The following is a 24,665-nucleotide window of genomic DNA, read 5'->3' as shown; positions in this document are numbered from 1 at the left end:
AATATTTTGTCTTGCAACAATGACATACGCCTACATTATCTTAAGGAAAAGGATTATACCTACAATTATACACTCAAATCTCGGTCATCTATCCACCAATCATCTTAATATTTGAAAAACAATCAACATGAATCCGTATGACTTTTGACCAAAATCATCTTATATGAATCCTATATTATTTTCACTTGCTTGTTTCTATCTATAAGATATCTGAAAATTATATCTGGTTAGGTGGAATGAAAGTTTACTGGCTCTTGAATAGTGTACCGTTTTCTTCTGACATGGAAATTAAAATAAAAAAATTTCAAAATAGGAGAGATTCAATAATTTTACTATGAAATCTTGATTTTTTAAGAAAACCGTTCAATTTATATCATACAATATGCATGTAATTTAAGATCCACATAATACCAACTTGTTCAAAACCATTTCAGTGCATTGGTGTCTCAACTTATTGTTTGCAGTTGGAATAATCTATAGACAAGAGTGCAAAATTTGATTAGGAATAACCAACCAGTCACACCAATAACTGTATTGGATAACATCGTATGTTGCTAATGTTTCTAAACACTAATCTAAAAGTTTCAATTTTGTCTCACTATGTTACGTTATTAAAATAATCACTCTCACTTTTGTAGAAGTTTTGATTCAAATGGTGATGTTTATATATATAACGAAATATATTTAGTGACAATTAATCTTAATTAAATGTTAAAATGTTTGTTTATTCTCTAACTGAACCTATATTTTCTTCAAAAAATGACTCAACGGTAAGTGAATAAAATGTAATTTAATATGTAATTAAAATATGTTCAAAACTGGTTTTTTAATTTTCGAGAAAAAAAAATACATGTAAAAGATTAATCTTCAATTAGCCTTTAATATCTGGATGCATTTCACGATCAACCTCAGCTTCTCATGACGCACTGTGTTTCCAACTTTACTTAGTCCCTTTTTCTTTAAATATTAAATTAGATACTAAGCAAGTGCATCGTCAGAATATGGCTGACGTTTTAATACTGGTGATACTTTTGAAGAAAAATAGAAATCCACGGCATTATTTGTTAGTTAAACTCTTACCGTTCAAATTAATATATATATATAATACTAGGAACAGCAAAATACATTAGAAATTCGAAATTTATCCTAATTTCTCATATCACGGTTTAAGTAAGCTAGTTAATAATGTGTGAATAAATCTGAAAGTGGCCAATTTTTTTTCGGTAAATAAAACTATAAAATAAAATAAAATACTGACTGAAAATATTATTATCTAATTAACAGAGACATTATGTTTTGTTTGAAACACAATACAATTATATTTTAGACTATCCGCTTTGAACGTTTAACACTTAATGTTGAATGCGCATCAAACCTTAAATAGTCATATAATTTCAGTTCCATTTCGAATTCTTTGATGTTTGCTTCAAAGTTTTTGTACATTTAGTTTTTTTTTTCAGCAATCCATATTTAAATAATTGGTTCCAGATTGAAGCTTTATTTATTGACCGAAACTTTTTTATTTGTCCTTCTACTCAGCAATCATTCTTTGAAACAATAATATAATATGTTGTCAGATCTTTATCTGTAGGTATATCTACTGTAGCCATATTATCTGAGTTTTAGATCCATTGATGCCATCCTTATATTCGGTTTGCGAATCTTGATACTAGATCTGGTATACTATTTCTCTTGAAGAAAGTGTATCTTACACTGCCCATTCCCTACAGTTTAGAAGTTTACTGGTTTATGTGTTGGTCTAATCTGACAGTTCATGGGTTATGATTCAATTTATTTATTCAGTGCTCGAAGATTCAAACCTAGGTACACTTATTTATTGTTAATATACGGTGGAATATTGGGCATAGCTTTCTTTTGAAATTGTTCAGCTTCAGTATAGCTTCAAAGTCAGGTCTAGATCAGAGTCAGGTGTAGTAGAGTCTTTAGAACTTCGGCTAATTGTTTTTACTAGAATTCATCTGAACATGGATATTGCAAGAGATCTAAAGACCAAAATGAACTCAACAATGGCAAATAACAATAACAAGTTTGGTTATGAAATCAAACCTACCTAACACATCATCATTCTGGATATTTTACTAATTGATAGACTAATAAGGAGGGGATTTCTTAGGCAAACTGGTTTTCCATGATCATATGGTCCAGATTAGAACCCTAGTCATTGCAAATTGAGGGTAGAAAACGGTTTAGCTCAAATGGAATGATTGTTGAAGTTATTAATACATGTTATTATTAAATAATATAAAGCATGTAAGATATTTTTAGTATGTCAATCAGCTCTAATAAGTAGATCCCAAAAAACAGTTTCTTATACATAATACAATTTTAATTTACAAGTGTTAATTTATTAAATTTGTATTTGTAAAATATGTACATAAATATTAAATCCAGAAAAAAATAATAGGTTGAAGTAAATTACATAAAAATATCACAGCCCATTTTTGAAACCACTTATTATATCGACAACCGCATTTTCATTTATTATTACATTAGTCACCAAGCGCCCCCCTCAGTCTTCACGCTTTGGAACAACGGTCGATACATTAATTGGTTTTTAAATTATCATACCTAATGAATTAATGTTTGTTTCAGGCTAATAACCGTCGGAGGGTGAAAAACGCACGTTTCCATTACTCTAACAGCCATTAGCGATTGATTAAATGGTTTTGCCACTACTAGACCAATATTTACTCCATCCTGAGCGATTGCGTTACCGTCGTCATTGTTAACGCCTGCAACGTCACCTTCGACACGAAGAATGCAGGAATAACGTGAAGTGATATAAAGTCGAGATCGTGAACAGTACAGTATTTCGCTTTGTGTTAGTGTTAAATGATAAATAGTGCGTCATGGGCTGTGAGTTAGGGAAATTGGCCGGCAGCAATGGACGAAACAGTGGGAGGAAGTTCGAGGACGGTCCGCCACCTCCCCCGGTCGATCCTAGACTTCCCCTTACCGCCAAACAGAAATATAGTATGATGGCGTCGTGGAAAGGTATCAGTAGAGCCATGGAAAGCACTGGAGTTTGTATGTTTCTGAAGTAAGTACCATATTTAAATTAACGTGTTTGAGTAATTATTTTCTAATTATTATATGTAACACAATTTAAGTGTTTCATCAATTTAACCATCCACTGGTCATCAACCGTACTCTCTTTCTAAATACTACAAGTAGAAAAGAGTAAAAACAGTCGACAGTCGCAAAACAGTCGAACTGGTCAGTAGTCAAAAAAACTAGCGACTGAAACTAGTTACTACTATTTCAGTCAAATGCTGCTTTTCTGTTCATGATAACAGACGGAGATATACGAATTCATTCCCGTATTAGTTTTGAGAGGGGACAGGACGGAGATAATTGTTTGATTCTCTGTACTGTGTAGATGACTTCATTTTAAATAATTTTATATTTTAGTAAATTTAAATATGTTTTGTAATCGTATCTTAATGTTTTGAGAGTAACAATGACATAATGTAATAGAAGTAATTGGTTTATTTCAATTTTATTCAAATGCATTTCAATTACAGCTTTTTCGAGATATTTCTACTACAAATTATTACTTATCTGCAATGAACAATGGATTTTTAACATATTAGTTCCTGACATTTACTGAAAGTAATAACTTACCAACCTAAATGATACATTAGAGCTCATCTCCAGTATTCCAATGCTTGCCACTGTTCTAATTGAGAACGTTCTTTGTCAGATAATATACTTTTTCGTAAAATAACCATATTTTACAGGAATTGGCTAATTACTGAGTTAAGTCAACCCTCATTTTAAAAGGTTAAGGAAATAGATGTTTGACTATAAAGGAAAGAATCTTATATCAACTATAATGATAAGAAATATATGCTTACTAAAATATAATTAGTTGGATAAAATTATATTAGCTTTATTAGATTGTATTAGATAACATGTTAGAATCTGGGATATATAAAACAGTTTTATATATCTTATATGTGAAATTAAAAGTTAGAATAGATTTTGATGAATGATATAATTATTGTTTTACAACTATTCATTTCACAAAATAATTCATTGTTTTTAATACGGTTAATACTATTTTTTGTTTTTATTGCAATTATAAATATTAATAATTATAGAGTTGTTAACTTGGGATACTTTGAGTGTTTCAGGATATGACCGTTTTAGCTCTAAAGTATATGAAAAAGTCAAAGTCAGTTCATTATATTATATCAAATGTACAACTGAGTTGAAACAAAATCTTTCTTGTAACCACACAAGTTTAGTAAAAAAAAACGTCGTGATTAATAGTAAATATAATATCGTAAATATATTCTTAATTTACGATTTCCTCTAAAAGAATATGATGTTATTTTAGTTTTCTATATATTCCCATTTAATTTACTTTTCAATTTTTTCCAAGTCAATGAAGTCATACCATAATGCGTTTGAATTTCAAGAGAATATTTTAGAGACGAGATATTTTAGATAATTCAAAATGTCATTTTTGACATATTATGCTTCTCTAGGTCAGCATTGAAATTGTCTTTGCTCGAATTGGTTGTTAAAAAATGAGAGAGATTGTCTTGGTAGACTTGATGTTCCATCGAACTACCATTTAGGTTCAGGTCTCTGCACTGCCCTATTAATGGTGTAAAACTGACTTCAAAGGAGGCTTGTGCAAATTTCGTGCTTAAGTTCTACGTCAAATATTTTGCAGCAAAAAAATTATAAATTTTATTGTGAAAAATCGGTACAATGAATGTTATTCAATGTATTGTACATCTATAGCCGCTACTTTTGGAGGAGGAGGTCCGGAGAACTGGGGTATCAAAATCGCTACTTTTAAAACGTCAAAACCGTATACACTTGTTGAAATCGATTTAGCATGGTTGTTATAAGCTTCACTCGCCAGTCGCACTTTTGAAGTAAAAATTGAAATAAAAAGTAAAACCTCCCATAAAGGCGATTTGATCCATACAAATCAAATTTGGACGTTTTCAATCGACTGAGAATATATTTTGTTCACACTTACACGAAATAACACATACTTAAAACTGAAGGCTTCAACATGACCACTTGGAACCAATGGTTACAAGTATAGCTAATTTGATTTAATACACGGTAACGCCAAATGTTGTAAATGATTTAAAATTAATTTATATGTCTGATATATGAGAACATTCATTTTGAATCAATGCAAACTATTATACAACAGTAATTTAACCATTTATTTTGGAGAAGGAGGAAGTTTATTGTTGATACACTATATTTTATGACATTTAATAGAAAATGAATATAATAATTCCAGTACTGAGAATAAAATTTTAACAATATGTTCATATAGACTAAAATAAAAATATCATATCCATTAGTCATAAATATAATTACGTAATTTCATAAATCTATTATCAAAAATAAGTCATGGTTTCACCATTTATCTTTTTCCTTAAATCTATGGGATGCTACACTATATCTTTCGATTCCCTAACGACTTTCAAAGTTTAAGAGTTGGCGAGACACCGTGCTGAACTCCATGAATTATTAATTTAAAACAGGATGAATTTTCATGTAAATTTGTGTAATATCTACAGACATCACCTGAAGACATTTTAATTTGTGTAGTTTACGGATGCTTTTACCTCGTGCATTATTATAGATATTCTAATGGCATCCATAGATCGATGGATTAATTATAATTTTAATCAGTGTCGCGCCATGTTTGGAATTAACTAGAATATTGAAATATAGAAAGCTACATTGTTTTCCTTAATGTGAGGAAAATAGCAGAGTGTAATATATAATGAATAATATCAAGTAATTATATGGCGCCATCCAAATAATGTTTCATAATTAAAATTGAGAAAATATTGAAAATAAATAGATCTGCAAGTTTCTTGACATATGGATTAATGGACTATTAGGAAATTAACTTAAAATCTAAAAACGAACAGCATTACTTTCACGAGAAGATATTTAAAGTAAGATTATGATCATGATAAATGATTCCTTTCTCTATATTCCTCTTTTGTGCGTATCTAAATGATCTTAATATAATTCATTAGTATCGTAATATATGAATCATTCTAAGAAGTCCTACTTTGTTAAGAAAAGCTGTACCGTATGTGAATATTATTTTAATTAAATAACACTTTTAAAGAAATAACTCATTTGAAAATATCTACAAGATAGCCGGTCAATTAATTAATTTATGTTGTTTTATAAGAGATCAGGGGAGATACTCAACACAAGGGAAAAGATTGGATGTACATTATATTTAAATTTGGTACAGCAGAAAACACAAGTTTTCTGCTGATCTATATTTTGCTTCTTTGCCGAAATATCAAAATAATTACCTACCGAGTCTAAACTATGATTTTCAGAAACTTTCTTTGAATTTCGTGGATTTAATCTTCCAACCACGAAATATCGATGCCACTTACAACTAGTGTATCTGTGGTCCTTTCACAAGTTTTACCCACCCCATCTGGAGCTCCCTTTCCATTGCCGGTTTCGTGATAATTTCACGTAAAATGAGCAATATTAGGGTAAAACTCTTCTACCGCTGTTGCCAATACTTTAAATACAATATTCATACCAAGATTCAAAATCGTACTTGCAGAATGACGTTACTGGAATGTTTGACAAAATAGCTGCAGGGCTAGCTTACAAGACGCTTGTTGCTAACTTGTTAACTAATGCGATAGAATATTGTTCATGTTTGAAAAGTCATGACTTTCGCGACAACGGAAATGTACTCTGTTTTTAAAGGAATACAAAAGGGGACGAGAGGCAAAAGATTAGTTTTTTTAAATTAACGATTTTGATAATTGATAATAAATATTGATAATTACTGATTAAAATTACTAATAGTTGACAGAACCTAATAAAGGACAGACCAAGTAGATATATTTTTTATGTTTAAGACACCATTGAAACTAATTTCATTACATTTATTACTTTATATATTTATTATTGTAACTAATTTATTGCTTAAATTTAAGTGACTATAAAGCGAGTATTGAGTTAAATGACTAATAGAGATAAATTAATATTGAGAAGTACTAAGATCATTTCGACAAAATTTAGAAAAAAATAGATTTTTATCGTGGTTGTCGAAAGTACCTCTTAAATGAGAATGACTGATATGTGAACATCTGAAATAAACCTTTACTCATAATCAATATTTAAGTATTTTTGGTGCAGCCATTAATATTTCGTGATGCTATTAATTTGTTTGTATACCTACTAAATGAGCATATCTTAGAAAAAAGTATTCCATATACTTGAAGTTTTTTATTTTTTAAATTAAAATTTAGGTAATAGGGTGATAATCCAAATGTGTTACACGGTGCCTTGAAAAAAAGCAACGTTATTTTCTGCACCAGTTCACATCTACCAAATTTGATATCTTCTATATTCTATATCTTGTTCGTCCAAAATTGTTTGATTGTATATTTAAATAAATTATTTAGTATATAAAGGTAATAGAGGAAACCCTTACTTATTCTTATAACTGAAAACAATAAATTATGTTGATCAGTTTGCAAAAATTATTTCACAAAGAACGTATACAAAACCAAGGGAAGCATCATGAGAACATGCACATTATGACACTTAAATACACACACACACATACATCTGACGTAAATAACCTATGAAATTTTTTTTCTACTTTTTCATTCTTACTTTTTTCATTTTTAAGTAGTTAATGTGATATTGTGTTATCTGAAAGTAATAGAATGTTGGTTTTCGCATAAACATATGATTAATAATTTAAGATATTTGCTCGCTCCTAAACTAAGTACGCGCTTCGACGCCATATATATTAAAGTTAAAATGGTATAGAAAATATTAGCATGGGCGCAAGAATGACGCTTAAAATCCTGAAGTGTTCCGCATTTTCATGATTCCAGATATACAAATTGCGTTGGCTGTGCTTTTTACATCAACAATATTATTATTTCTGCTAAGCTATATGATCAGGCTTCGATTATGTTTTTCTGACTTATGCGCCATTTTCTTAGTACTTGAACAAACACGTATTTCTAAATATAAGCGGTGGTTAATCCTAACAGACACATCCGATTCCACGCAGGGTTTCTTCCAATTGAACTAAATAAAATTTAATCAAAAGGTTTCCTCTTGATGCCCGCTATTTACCTGTACAAAAGGTCCTCAGTCTACAGGACATTAAGTCAATTGTGGGACATAAGATATGAAAGTGGTTTAACCAAACATGTGTCCCATTTAGTTTATTTATTCGTTTTATGTGCATAAATCTAGTTCTGTATTTTAAATTATATCTTATATATTCATCTATATTTATATTTTACATTCTTTTATAATTATAGATACATTTGATATATATATATATATATATATATATATATATATATATATATATATATATATATATATATATATATATATATATATATATATTTATATATATATATATATATATATATATATATATTTATATATATATATATATATATATATATATATATATATTTATATATATATATATATATATATATATATATATATATATATATATATTTATATATATATATATATATATATTTATATATATATATATATATATAATATATATTTATATATATATATATATAATATATCAGTTACGTTAATTTTATTGTATTCATAGTTTACTTTCGTTTGTAAGTAATAACTTAAGTAGTAAAATAATAACACAATGGTGTTGTAAAAAATAACAATATTAATGAAAATTGTACTTGTTTAAACTAATCTATCTCACCTAAACATTTGATCTTTATCACACATCCTTCCGCTTATCTAAACATTTAAAACATATTAAACTTTACTTTTGCAATTTTGGCAAATATCGTCTGAAAATCAAATAGGTACTATTCGTTGTACGTTATATATGATTATTTACGGTCCGTTATATATTTACGGTCCATAGTTAGAAAACGTATAAGCTTATTTCTTATTTCATTTTATACTGATGTTATCTTTATAAAAAAATGACAAAATAACAGTTTCCCAGAATATCGCTATAAACCCCAGTATAGCACATTTTTACAATCACCTTAGAACCTCTTTACAATCCAAGGATTTTACTGGACCAAATTTATTATAAGAACGATAAACTACACGATTTGTCATAATAAAGCAACAAGAATAACCCAGTTCATACTACAGTTCATATAAGTTCATACTACTTCAACAATTACTGGAATTAGATTATCGTGAAGCAAATGTTAACCATTATCTAAATCTGGTTTTATTTGTTTTTAGCCGACTTCGAAAAAGGAAGAGGTTCTATGTTCGCCTGTATATTTTTTAATGCATGTTCGCCGATTTATCCGTCAATTATGAACTGATTTTCAAAATTCCGTTTTTGTTCGAAAGGATGCACTTCCGAGGTGGTCTCATTAATACCAAATCAGGATCTGTTGGGGGCGTTGAAATCGAGAGAAATGCTCAAATTTCAAAAGCACGTACAAAGTTTTCACATAATTTTTTTCTAAAATAATTAGATATTTGTGTATAATGCTATTGCTGAGCTGATGTGACGGAAAATCGGAAGTCGTCCAATGCAAAAGCCATTCAGTTTGCTGTTTAAGTACTAACTGTAGCAAATAAGACCTCGTAGAAAGATTGTAAATAACTGCTGTATTTTTTCATGATTTAAGCGCTTGGCTCACTTACGGAGGTCGCGGGTTTGATTAACGCGGGGATAAGAACGTTTTGTTGTTGTTTTGTTAGAACATTTGTCAAATCACCTAGGCTAGGTAGCGGTAGTCATCAGTTTGAAGTTGGTGCCGAGCACAAAAAACTCAAAAATAATAATATAATTTTGTGATATATACGAACAATTAAATAAGCAACAAAACAATCGAAATTAATATAAATGTTGGGTTGGGCACCGACTTCAAAATATTCAGTTGGTAGTAGTTAAAATAATATTGTCAATAGATAAATAGGTTTAAGTAGTTATTAAGTTAAATTGTGTGTATATAGTAGAATATAAAATATGTGTAGTAGAGATGTTAAATAAGGTTCTTTTTTTAGTTTTTAGTAGGTTCCTTATATATTCTTAAGCAGGTTCAATATTTTTGTTAAAATATTTTTTAGATGATATGTTACCATATCTTATATGTAGGCTCTGATACTATTGACTATCAGCATACATCTCGTCATAATCTCATTTCGTACACAACATTAATAATGAGATAAAATATAGCATTACATTATTATGATGACATAGGTATTAATAAAAAAAACCGGACACTGATTGATTTAATGATTGAAAAATTTATTTTCACTTTTAATCTATTTTAATGGCATTTTTAAATAGTCACCTCTTCTTAAATACTACAACAATGTTGATGATACTAAAATAAATGCTTTGTGTTCACAGTATGTACTAACAATTTCTATAGATTTTAAAATGATGATGATAGATGATTTTTAAATATTAAATATTCTCGTAACCAGATGTTTCATAGTTAAAGAAGTATTACAGTTCATTTTCAGATGTCTTGAGAAAGTTCAAGCCGTTTTAATGACATCCATCAGACAAGTGTATTTTTCCAGTAGTTGTGTTAAAAAATCTTAACATTTCGAAAACCCTTTAATCACCCTACGTAAATCAAGAATTCTTCACTGTAAATATTTTTCAGTGTACTTAGATTTTAGTAGTAGATTTTAGTATATTAGATTTCAGTATTTAATCATATATTCTGTATTTCATTGCATATATCTTCTTTTAATTTTTTAATACTGCAGACATAAACTTGGTTTTTGGAATATTCCGTAAGGGAATTTCCATGGAAAATAGATTTGAGCGGACAGTTATTGTCATTTCTTTTAGATATCACATTTGACAAAAATGATCTAAAATAATTAACATGACGAAAAATTATGAAATTTTGATTCCTTAATCACTTGATAAAATTATCTACCAATGGTTCATTTTGCCATTCATTATACATACCTAGAATCAGTTAAGTAACCACTTGTAATAATCCTTGATACATTGCATATTGGTTTCACTCCAATAGCTAAAGTTGCGTCGGTTAATTGTTAACGTAATCAGCGAAAAACGTGCTATTAAAGGGCACTCCAATAAAGACAGAGGATGAGGTCTTCACTATTGTATTAAATCCAACATTTCTTCGTAGCACATATTGTAGCTTCTTATGTTTCATACGTTTCAGGAACTATTATACTATTTGAATTTTGCATGGAAATGTGTTATAAAATGGAAAAGAATTTAGCACACAAAAGCCATTAATTTACTTGAAGAACTATTTTATTAAAAGAAAGAAGAGACGACATGTTGAACGCCGATATAAGACGACACCGGGAGTTTATATATTAGAGAGTAGACCAAACCTATCTCACTTCTTCACCATCTTTCCAGTCTTAAAACAGATGGACCTTGCACATAGATGCGATAGTCAGGGCCGTAAATTATATATGATATAACATATTTAAGGCACTAAAACATTTTCAACTTTGAAAACTAGATTGTTTACGTGAAATATTTCTACATGTCCTACGTTAATCAATCTTGTCAAGGTTTTGGATTAATTAAATCGTGACTGTGTTAATATGAACCTATCTTCTCAAGTGTTTCATTCCATTTCTTAGTTTTCTGAATTATTGGGCCTTGATTAGTCACAAAATGGTTGTTTCGATAGGATTCGTGAGCAGATATATTATGTTCCGGTAACAGACGCCATTGCACTAAAATTCTTATTAGCCGATCTGGAATTTTCTTATCTCCCCCATCAGGAGAGACCCATCCTCGCGTGTAAAGCAAGATTTTCAAATATATACGTTATTTGGCCACCCTGTTCAATAAATTAGTACTTTGATAATTAAGTAATACCTTCTTATCTTTTCATCGTTAATGTTTATTATTAAAAATATTTATTTGTTAACATATTAGCCATCGTTGATTTTTTACAACATTTCTTTTAACTTAACTTTAACTTAAAGTATTATTATGTTCATCCAATCAACTACTATGTACTTTCGTAAGTGTTATTTTTAAATAAGTGAATCCACATCTAAACCCTACTCTTGATATATGGTAATTTACTGTAAAATTTCCCAATATTTATGTATATTATGGTTTGTATTAGTTACTGCAACATGAACAGATTAATATGAAAGCTTTTACTGCTGGCGCGTTGATATAAATACGTTAATATAAATTTATAATAAAGTTACCGCGTCATTCGAATTAATTATTTCTTGATTTTGTTTTGAAAGGAGTTAAATCTGTTTATTTGACATATATATACAAGGGATATTTTAGGCGCTTAAATTGCTTTAATCTAAACGTTAGGTGTAAAATATACATTTTTAAACGAACTTTAAAAAAGCTTCAAAAGTTAATGAGATGTTGCGTTTCATAATTTTAGGATAGGACAGTTTGCACTACCCCCTACCTGTCCTTGTAAAGTGTATGGTATAGCTAATAATCAACCTAACAAATTTGGTTAATAATCAACCTAATCGAGTGACAAATCAACTCTAACTTACAAGCTATTATAACAAGCTAGTGGTTATGTTAACTATTTATGAAGTTAATGGAAGTGCCTACCCAATATGGAAATGACAGCGTCTAATAGTATACATTTTATCAAGCTGTTTAGAAATATTTAACAATATATTTTTTAACTGTTAATACTGTTTGTAATTATTTTAAGATGCAAGTTCTATGCAGCAACTTGCAATTATATACTATCCTTCCAATGAATTATTTTTTCCAACTATCAGAGGTTGTGTGTCGACCCTACTATCATCATCCTATCAAGCAAGTATGTGATCAAAATCAGCGATATCCATTAGTGAAAATACGAAGTATCAATGTAAACATTTCTGAAACAGACTAAAATAACTGTTAAATTCGATATTTTTGGCATTTTTATATACAAAATAACGATAGCATTAGAACGCTCAAAATTGAATTTTCGACATTCATTACCTTTGTGGTTTGTTTTGAAGATATATGGTACAAATCAATTATTATAAATAAATATATTTAGTATATTCCATAAATATATACGTTTAATTTATTCCATATAATATATGCCCATAATATATAGTTTAGGAAAATATAACGATAATGCTCAGTTTCCTAATTGTCGATTTTGGTTTTAAAGCTTTAAAGGCGATAAAAGTAACGAGGAAAGTTGGAATAACTATTATATTCCCAAGTGCAAAAAGCCATGGTTTAAAAAGCTACCGATATTCATTCATAAACTGTTGTTGTGCATATAATGGGATCAATAGGATAAATTTTATTACAAGCTCATAAATCCTAGTGAATCTATTTTAGCAGATGTCTACCGACGTCAACTGAAGATATCAGGAATACCAAGTAACAGTAAAAGTATATAAAGAGTATCTTAAAAAGTCATCAAAAGTCATTGTTAATTTTCTCATAAAGTCATATTCTTGCGCGTTTTAAAGAATACTGCACAGTTTCAGCTTGAATGGGAAGTTCTGCTCCACCCAGTACTACTATTACTACTAGTATTACCTAAGTGTTATCATTACCTTGTCATTGCCAGATAGATACCAAAGAAGTGCGAAAATTAATCAGTGACTGAATCGCTGCCTAACCAACATAGTCCTTACAAAGTATCGCCATGTTGCCAGAATTATGGAAGAACCTTGTAGAAAATAATGGAAAATCTTAATCTTTAATAATATATATTGTATCAATTTTACACAAGAAATACATTTTCACTAACACCTAATGCTATGTAATATTTACCGAAAATATTGGTAAATATTATATATTGGTAAATCAATATAGAAATAATATATAGATAAATCTTGACCATATTATGTAAGATATTTTTTTCTAATCGGAATTTTTACTTTTCAAAGTCGTCTCCATAATATTACTACATTTCAATTCAATCAATAGATACATCTAGCTATCAATATTTATGAGGCACCTGTTGCTCCTAAAAGCTAAAAGCTAAACTCATATATAAAATGTAATAATAAACCTTTCAGTTCATCCTCTGAATTATATTTAGATTTTCCTCAGTTTGATGAAACTTAACAGTTTTTGTATAATCTTTTGAAATAGTTACGGGAAGAACAAAATTTATTGAAAATGTAAAAATATATATTTTACCGGTAGGTTTGCTTTTTGTAAGTTTACCATATGAGAAGCGAAATTTTTAAAACAAGTTCGGTTATTTAGTACGAATGCGTTATACTCTTATCAACAACTATTTTAAAGTGGCTTGCTGAATGTGATTACATGACATTACAATAAATGCTCCCTACTGCTATAATTGTCTACAGGTAAGGGTGTAAAATCTAACAAGGATAATCATCTCAGTTACCCCAGTAGCCAAACTGGGTAAGACGATGTCTTCTGAAGAAAATCAACCAAAGGCTCCTGAATGCTCCTGAACAACATACAGTAATCAGACGGTAATTTATTTTCGGTTTAGCGCATGCACATTTTCATTTATTTAAACCAATAAAGCCTGAGGGAACAAGCGCTTTTCTGATGAGCTCTGCGCAAACGCATATGTTGGCCTATTGGCCTATTTTTCTTTGTATATCGCTCCGAGGTGGACAAATTTGGCCGCTTGAAATTAAAAAGCTATAATCAGACATATGTTACCATAGTAAATGAAGTGCTAATACTTCCTTAAGCGGCAAGAACTCGTTTAAAGATTAGCAAAGATAAGTAATATGAAATGCTATTATTATTTTTTATGAAATATTTTAAATTTAATACTACCCTTCAAAAGCATAATATATATTTATAAAAATAATATTTAACTATGGAAATATATGCACGTTTTAATAATTTCCATTCAAATATTGTAATTGTGTTAACCAAGTAAATAAAAATTGAGAAACATTTAGAGATAGTAAATCATATTCTATTAGAAAATTTTATTTAAAAAATCCAAAACGACGTGAAAAACCTCAATTTATATAGAGGTCATTTAAATAGAGATCATACTATAATATATTTAGATCGTGTCTCGAGAGGTATCTTATTGAAACATTTTTACAGAAAGTCTATGAACCATATTCACATATGGACTTGATATTATTTAACATAATTTACACAAAGTCAAGAAACTATATTTGTATATGCCATTCATCTATTTCAAGGCAAAATCTTCGTATTGTAAACCATCGTACTTTTCACCTGAAAGAATTCTCCAGTCAATACATTATTATTTTCATAAAACAATATATTATCTACCTATGCTCTTTTATAAAATATAACGTATTGTTTTTCCCTGGTTTGTCTCACTTTTCCATCTTCAGAATAGTAGGTATTAGATCATTAGCATGACATTTATGGTTAATGATATGTTCTGTTTATGCGATTCAGATTAACTCTTGCTCAGGTTATTAAAATATATCATATTTAAAATAAAGGTCTCATTTTTATCAATTACTTACATTTTTAGGTAATTACAACAAAACGTGTATAGTAGTTATTACTACCTTTCCTATTACTTCCAGTAGAATTTTATATTATTTCTCTCATATTTTTTGTAATGTTTCTATTTGAACAAAACCAATAGTTTTTTTCTTTAATTCTTATTATCCTTTTGAAATCTGCACCTATTTATGGATAAAATTTAGATATATATTGATTTATATTTGATGACGTTGAAAATATTTTATTAAAGGTCTGGCAGCTAATATTCTGTCTGTCTGGCCCATTGTAAACAAGATTGGCACTGTTTGGGTATTTTAACTTTCAAAAATTTAACCTTAGATTCTGTACTTGCCTTTGTTCTTTTATATTTTAAAACCAATATATGTACAACACACAGAATAACACCACATTTTAAGTTATTAATGCATCAAAAATATAAATATTCTAAAATTTTTATTGTTTTCATTGATCGGCAGTATATTTCAAAAAGGTCGATTATGTATATTATAGATAGGTAAATAGAGCGCAATATAGCCCATTGTGGGTATAGGCTTAACTAAAAATGATCTTCTAAGTTTTAAATTTTTCCTGGACTACTAATCCCTAAGAGGATTCGGTAAACGAATTTCTGATCACATTCGCCAAATTTCTGTATCAGCATGCAACAGGTCACTTTAAAAGTGCCTGGCTTGACAAATAGATGGCGCTAATAGAACTAAATCCATATGTTTTTTTACTTAGCCCAAACACTCAAAAGATCGGTGTATAAATTTGACAGCTATCGGATCATCCGTTTGTGAATTATAGCATTTTGACTGAAGCAACTTTTGTTATTGTGAAAAAATGGACAAAAAGGAATTTCGCGTGTTGATAAAATGTTGATTTTTGAAAGGAAAAAAACAGTTGAAGTAAAAACTTGGCTTGATGCCGATTTTCCAGACACTGCCCGAGGAAAATCAATCATCAAGGATTGGTATGCTAAGTTTAGACGTGGTGAAATGAGCACCCAAGATGGTGACGGTGCAGTGGACGCCCAAAAGAGGTTGTTACCGACGAAAACATTTAAAAAAATGCACAAAATTATTTTAAATTGCCGTAAATTAAAATTTAATGAAATAGCAGACACTCTAAAGATATCAACTGAATGTGTACATCATACCATTCACGAATATTTGAGTATGAGAAAGCTCTGCGCAAAGTGGGTGCCGCGCGAGCTCACTTTTGACCAAAAATAACGACGGGTTGGACAATGCTCGAATTGCTTCCTCATCCACTGTATTCTCCAAATCTCGCCCCCGCGACTACTTCCTGTCCTCAGATCTCAAAAGAATGCTCGCTTGGAAGAAATGTTCGTCGAATGCAGAGGTGATCGCCGAAACTGAGTCCTATTTTGAAGCAAAGAACAAATCTTACTACAAAAATGGTATCGAAAAGTTAGAGGGTCGCTATAATCAGTATATCACCCTTGAAGGGAATTATGTTGAATAAAAAAAACTAATTTTCCCAAAATAATGTGTTTATATTTAGTAGGCCGGGGACTTTTCAATTGACCTGTTATTGTATGGCACGATAACAAACGAATGCTATAAGCTAATGAATTAGAAAAATAATATGTCTCAATCTATCTAAAGTTTTTAGTTTTATCAATACATAAGACCATGTTTATGTAAACATACGTCTTCTATTATACTCATCCGTAACTGATTTGACAAATACCTACAAGTTATTTTTGCAGGTGTGGTAATAAGCCTTTGCAAAATGGGGCATCTCAAATACCACTTGGAGCAATGATAAGAAAAGAAATACAAATAGACAATAAGGTTGAAAAATTGTATCCTTTAGAAAAGCATTATAAATATTTTATTTGAATCTATTGTATGCACCGAATCGAATTCTTTGAGGCACTTTTCTTTTGTTAAATTTGTTTATCATTCCATTTGAGTATTCTAAGTATAAATAAGTTACATACTGACGGTTCAACGTACATCAACAAAGAAAGCAAAAAGTTTGCAAAATGTGACGTGCCCAAGAAAAAAAAACATCAAAGCTTTCGGATTGTTTAGCAAAACTGAATGAAATTAAACTCGATAAGGGTCTTTTCGTGACACACTCGCTCTATAAATAGAGTTAACGGATTTACAAAAGGAATTCTATTTTTAAGATTTCCTCGGTCGTAAATTTAATAAATCGGCGTGCGATATTACAGCTCAAGTGCACTAAACATTTCTGCCCCAATCTCGTTCTATTATTAAGGTTGTTTTAAAATTACGAACTAAAACGACAGAAATTACTGATTAATGTTACGCCTCGGATTGTTGTACTTCTCAAATGTACCTTATATTATTGATCATGCTAAACAAGAGTGAAATAATAATTTAATATATATTAGGTGCTTACATCTATTATGATGATTTTCTTAATTGAAAAGACATTTATTGAGAAAAATTGATACAATGTATATTAAACAAAATATGTTCCATTAATTTTAATCATATCTACTAATATAGCGATACCGAAAAAAAGCTGTTGGTTTGGGAACGATTCAGTTATCTATCCATTTTTGCATTTCAATTGACATTGAAGGCTTTCCTGTATTAACCCATGACTGCATGCATTTATGATTGGTATAGTAATCCACTTTTCATCGCAAGTCACAATAGGCCACAGAAAACTCTTGCTCTTGCTTGCAAGTAGTAAAACCGCATTTTGTATTGTATGGTTCCCTTTGGATTTTTCCCATAACATGGAAACACTAGATAAACTTTATTATTCACCCGTTATACGACTCTTTTGAAAGTTCTTCAATGATTCCAATCAGAAGTAAGTATTGCTATCAAATTTACCACTTTCACATCGTTTATAGTAAAACCGACAATGGATATGATGGTGCAGCATCACCAGACAGATATATTCAATATATTCAAAAAAGTAATACATGTCGAAGAAGTAACGCAAGTCTATGTCTACTGAATAACTCAATTATACTAAATGAAAATCTATTACATTATATAGAGAAATGTCAAAACTGTCTAATATCATATTTAGGCTGTTTAACTCTTTTTTATATAAAACTTCGTATTTTCACTAACATATGTGATTTAAATACAATCGTTGTTGTTATTGCTCTAACAGTTCTCAATAATGGTTTCTCAAAATGAAACGAGATTATAATCGATAATGATTGAAATTTTTGAGCCAAGTTTTGAAAAATATTGCAAGAAAATTTTACAACGATATAAAATATGAACTACATAAAAATAAAGTCATCATTCTGAGTACTCACTGTTTCCATGATTATTATATATAACATCAAAAATACGAAATCGTCGAAAAAATAGATTGATATTTAAACCACCCCAAAACATTTATTTTTCTGGAAAAGCATGAACAATTTACTTCAGATAGTTAAAAATAGGTAGCTACCGAAGCATACTTTAAAGAAATTACTTCGAGCATTCCTTTCAAAGGTACACGTCATGAGAAAAAATATAAACAACATAACATAATTAATAACAAAAATAGTTTAGAACCCGCACATATAGCATTATAACTGGGTCCAATAAATAAATTAATACAACTAAATAAATAATAGCATAATTTTATACATTTTATTTGAATATATTTTTGTACTTGATTTCGAATATGTTCGACTACTGTTTGCCTTTTTGAACTTTGAACTTCACAAATGACGCTTAAAAACAGATAATTTTGAACGCCTGATCACCCAATCTGACTATAGCATAAATCTATATTGAAAATGAATATGTTGCGGACTCAAAAATAATATATTTTCATTTATTTTCATCTGTCGGATTCAAAAATCATCATAACAAGCAATCACAAAAGTTACCGATTAGCTCTAGTACTGAAGATGACATTTTATGTTTTCCATATTTTAAATTTTCAATTGGTGAAAAATTCTGTTTTCTTTTCTTAATTTTTTTATTTCGACACTAATCAGGTGTATCACATTTTAACTGAAAACTTATAAATATTCATGATATTTGAAGGTTATAATCAGTAACATTATTGCTATTGTGCCTAATTATTTCTTTCAGAGTGTTTTAAATAATAAAATTTGTTACATGAACATATTACAAAAAAATATAAACTAACAACAACTTGCAAAAAGCGATAAAAACGGTTACCATCAATACACATTTGGCGATAGTATTCCATCATTTCTCCCAAGTTAAATAGCCACCTCTGTGACGGCCATTGTCTGTAGCCATTGCATGACGGTAGCGGCTTCCTATTCAGTAGAAATTTATGAGTCAACCTAGAGTTGCGAATTCGAAGTTGTGAAGATATAGATAGTTTGTGTCTGATAATATTGGCAGCATTAAGATCCTGGTAGAACTCTCTCTTCACCTCCCATAGATTATTGTTATCCCTCAGCTCCCAACCAAGCTGATCCTGTTGACCGATCAAGATCCCTCTGTTTTGTCCGCCAGATAATCTCCTCTCTCATTGCCTTCGATTGAAGAGGGAAACTTGAAGTACTTTTCCGATAAGGCTGATGTAAAAGCAGGGTACACATAATTTTTGACCTTGGAAAAATATGGAACGCTTCACAATTTTGCGTCACATTCTTCTAGGTTAATATTGTCTGTATCGTTAAAATTTTAGTATATGTAACGCCGAAGCGACTACACTGATCAATGACTTTTTATTATGTTGTTTCGAGAGCTTACAACTATGCAGATGACTAATATTTTACATGACTTTATGTATGAATTAAAAGTAAAATATGGAGAGTGTCGGGGCAGAAAAAGTCATCAAGCATTTGAACATTTTGGATGCTTAATATTAACGGAAAAGTTTATCAATTGCATAAATCAACTCAGAGTTGAGTAATCATCGTGAGCATCGTTGATCATAGAATTCTTACAGTCAAGGTCGATTATTATTTTACAGTTCCGCAAAAGGTGGTTTGGGTCTACGAGTACAGGCAATCGAAGTTAAGGTATCTATTCACAAGAGAAAAGATAACAAAAATTGGAGATACTGAATACTACTGTTTGATTTTTATAAGCAGTTATGATTAACATAGACTGTTTAAAGAAGGCAGAGATCGTGTGAGAGACTTCGAGATAATAGTTGTCCTTCAACATCTACCATTATTAGTAACGCCAATTTATCTTTTAATCAATCGATTTTAAAAAACAACTTGTGACTCTAAATTATATCTCACCCTCATATATGATACTAAAATATTTATAAAGCTATAAGGTGACGTGGAAAGTCTTCTTTATTATTGTTGTGTTTAAAAATGTTTTTTTAAGAAATTGCACGTTCATTATAACTTAGGCACTACACCGACACAAAAATTCCGACAAGTTGTGGTTTATGCTGTTAAAACACTGTTTCATTGGTGATGTATAATGCACATTGTCATTCAATGTTCTGAAACCTTGAGTCGGATTCTTTCAAAACCTCAAAAAACTACGAAGCCTTTTCTTCTTTTAAGCATATTTTCAAATTTGAAGGAAAAAAGGATACATTTTGTCATACTAATAACAAATAGTTTTACATAAATAGTGGAAAACTCTAGTATTCTTAGTAAATACCTGAACATATTTAAATCTGACAATGATGACTCAACTACGTTGGGTACTTTAAAACGATGTACGAAGCGGTGCAGAATTAGAAATATCGATTCAACAAACGACTCGAGGACGACTCTGACGTCGTCTGGAGGATAAGGGGGTCAGCACCTAAAGAAGGAAATCAAGGAAAGAATCTTTCAATTAAGCATTAATCCTCGACAGTTCCAAATTAAAGTTTAATGAAAACGATACTTTAGAAACGACTTTAACGTTGAAGAGTATCAGATAAATTTACATCGCTTTCTCGGTCTCATTGAGTAAAGAGACTATGAAGGAATTCAAAGTAAATGTGTACTATGTTTAAATCTAAAGTTACGAGATTATTTGAATGTAGCTGGTGTACATTTTCTACTCATTAATTATAGCTTTGTTATTGAGTTTTAGAGGGAATTGTATTGGCATGGATGTCTATAATTGTTTGGCAAGATTGTAAAATATGATACGAAATAATCATCGAGTTACTGGCGTTTTAATTAACCAGTGACCAATGTCGATGTTTCGGTGGCCATTGTGCACAATTTTCTTTTAGTTTACGAACATCGACTGCCATATAAATTAAAATTTATTAGAATTATAAAAAATATTCTGTGGACATATTTCAATTTAATTAATAAATATTTTGTGTTGATAATAATCCCAATATATCAATATCTTAATTTGTTTTTCTTTAACAATCCATATTTTATTAATATATTATTATTACTTGACTAACCTACATATTATTATTACAATGAATTAAAAACTGCCAATATAATTTCTGCAGTAATATTCTAATCCAAGAGTTGCAAGAGTTCAGCATTAACATCAGAGTGGTAACTCACCTTATATCTATTTGCGATTCTCTTAATTAGGATGTTATTAACAAATACATTATTTTATATTTCAAATTCTTCTTTTTCTTCATCTTTCTCGTTTCTTCTCATTGCTTCTTCTCTGTGGCCTCCAACAGTAAGCAAATATGATCAGCAAATTTAGCCATAGTGATAGTTTCTATTTATAACAAATCATATGTGTAACATAGGTAATGTTTTGGCACAAATATGCTTCCTTGTTGTATATTTGTAAACCTCTATTTGTATGTATTTATATAGTACACCTAATTCTTTTATTGAAGAGTAGGCTTCCTTTTCTTTCACTGCAAATATTCTGAATGAGATGTAAAAGTGCCAGAATTCGGAATTTTGCTTTAGTCTACTTTTAGTTTTCTGAACTTTGTGAAGGAGTCCCGCATGCCAAACTGATGTACAAAAAATGATCGGGTTACATCCAATAATATAGCTGAGGAGATACTTTCTTTGTAATACTTTATTGGTCCTCAATACTAAAATATTTCAGTTATAAAATCATGAAAATTATTCTTTTTGAAGAACTATTGATAACCTAATTACCTAGTGTTAAAAGCAGTAATCTTTAGTTCAGGTTAAAAACTAAGTATACAGCCTCTGTAGATGAAGGCCATGTTATGTATAACATATTAATTATCTAATATGTCTATATATCTAAAATTTCTATTTATTATAAAGTATATATAAAGTTCACTAATTTTAACCGAAATAAAGAAATTTTGCAAACATCTAACGCAAATTTTCTGCTTTTCTACAGATACTAAACCATCATCAAACATGTTTTTGTATTCTTTCTGTCTTATTATTGCATATATTCGTCAAAATGTTAATGATTTGGTTATGCTATTCACTCAATATCTCAATATAAGCCACTGCTTATAATAAAGCAATGATTATTGTAGATGTTCTTCAACACTTCTTGAAACATTTAAACTTTTATCCCTGTATATGTACTTCATGATAAATTATATAAAAGCATTTGAAAATAACTTCTTATTAACAGAAAGTTTCGATATAAATATCAGATTTTCGAAATCATCAAAAAATTAATTTAAAAAAACGAGATTTTCATTAAATGAAGAAGTACTTATATAGTAAGCCAAAAGAAAGTGATTTTACGCAAGAAAATCACTACGTTATTCATTATATGATCGTTAGTGTAATTATATTAATATTAGGGTGATTTATTTATCAAAAAGCAACTATCGAGCCACTATTTGTTTTTAAAATAATTGAAATTATTTGTAGAGTAATATTTGATTAGTTATATATTTGAATGTTGCCTATTCTTATAACAAAACATCTATCAATTGCTTCAATGGTGTTGGGAATGAGAAAAATTGTGTATGTATTATGTGTTTTCAATAAGACAATGTATGGATAAAATAATATGAACACATGAATATGAATTTTTAAATGGCTGCAATTCTTGGCGAAATAGATCCGTAGAGTGTCTGAATAGTTTCCGATATAATGTTGTCTTATTCTCAAACTCCCCATAACGGTTCAGTTATGGTAAGTTTAGACCATTATGTAGGTCAAAGGAAACGTACGAGTGGTATAAGAGAAAACATAATTAAAATTTAACATTTCTCATATTTGAAGACATGTTATTATAATAATATTTAATATCTCACTGTACTTATACTACGTAAGATTCCTTTGTATAACATGTGTATTGAAATTAATTAAAATATACATTATTCTCTCTAGAGCGATTAAATCATATAATTTCTTGATACATATGGTAACAGCTGAATTGAAAAGTCCCCGGCCTGACACATAGATGGCGCTATTAGGATTAAATCCATATGTTTTAGCCCTAACCTTCAAAAGATGAGTGTATAAATTTGACAGTTGTCGGATCATTAGTTTGTGAATTATAGCAATTTGAGTGAAGCAACTTTTGTTATGGTAAAAAAAAACGGATAAAAAGGAATTTCGCCTGTGATAAAATATTGCATTTTGAAGGGCAAAAATACAGTTGAAGCAAGAACTTGGCTTGATACCGAGTTTCCGAATTCTGCCCCAGGAATCAAGGATTGGTATGCTAAGTTTAGACGTGGTGAAATGAGCACCGAAGACGGTGAACAAAGTGGACGCCCAAAAGAGGTTGTTAACGACGAAAACATTTAAAAAATACACAAAATGATTTTGAATGACCGTAAATTGAAAGTCAATGAAATAGCAGACACTCTAAAGATATCAACTGAATATCATATCATTTACTGACTATTTGGATATGAAAAAACTCTATGCAAGGTGGGTGCAACGCGAGCTCACTTTTGACCATAAACAACGACGAGTTGATGATTCGAAGATGATTAAACGTAATAAACCGAGTGTTTGCGTCGATATGTGACAATGGATGACATGGCTCTGTTATTTCACTCCGAAGTCCAATCGACAGCCATCCGAGTGGACTACACACGATGAACCCGCTCCAAAGCGTGGGAAAACGCTACAGTCGGCTGGTAAGGTTAGGGCGTCTGTATTTGGCGATGCGTATGGAATAATTTTCATTGACTACCCTGAAAAGGGAAGGACCATTAACAGCGACTATTACATAGCGTTATTGGACCGTTTGAAGAACGAAATCGCCGGAAATCGGTCGCATTTGAAGAAAAAGAAAATGATGGTACACCAAGACAATGCACCATGTCACAAGTCAGTGAAAACGATGTCAAAAATCCATGAATTGGGATTTGAATTGCTTCCTCATCCACCGTATTCTCCAGATATGGCCCCCAGCGACTATTTCCTGTTCTCAGATTTCAAAAG

At 29.9% G+C, this 24,665-nt stretch overlaps 1 protein-coding gene and 2 pseudogenes across 5 annotated transcripts in view; 2 read left to right on the top strand and 1 right to left on the bottom strand.

Annotated features, from left to right (window-relative positions):
* Positions 1-24,665, top strand: part of LOC143194454 (neuroglobin) — a 232,479-nt gene that overhangs the window by 156,176 nt on the left and 51,638 nt on the right. For all 5 annotated transcript variants that reach the window (XM_076401264.1, XM_076401262.1, XM_076401263.1 and 2 more), the window contains one exon: positions 2,614-3,061. In XM_076401264.1, coding sequence (XP_076257379.1) covers positions 2,871-3,061 — 191 coding nt within the window. In that variant the 5' untranslated portion in view covers positions 2,614-2,870. The remainder of the gene's footprint in view (positions 1-2,613; positions 3,062-24,665) is intronic.
* Positions 7,792-7,891, top strand: LOC143194541 (uncharacterized; annotated as a pseudogene).
* On the bottom strand, positions 19,986-20,083 carry LOC143194489 (uncharacterized; annotated as a pseudogene).

The sequence above is a fragment of the Rhynchophorus ferrugineus genome, unplaced genomic scaffold, assembly GCF_030347505.1.
Source record: "Rhynchophorus ferrugineus isolate W39M unplaced genomic scaffold, kcgeb_rfMv2 rfM3, whole genome shotgun sequence".
In the NCBI taxonomy this organism is placed as follows: Eukaryota; Metazoa; Arthropoda; class Insecta; order Coleoptera; family Curculionidae; genus Rhynchophorus; species Rhynchophorus ferrugineus.
The sequence above is the reverse complement of the archived record's forward strand: the minus strand, read 5'-3'. Positions and strand labels throughout refer to the sequence as shown.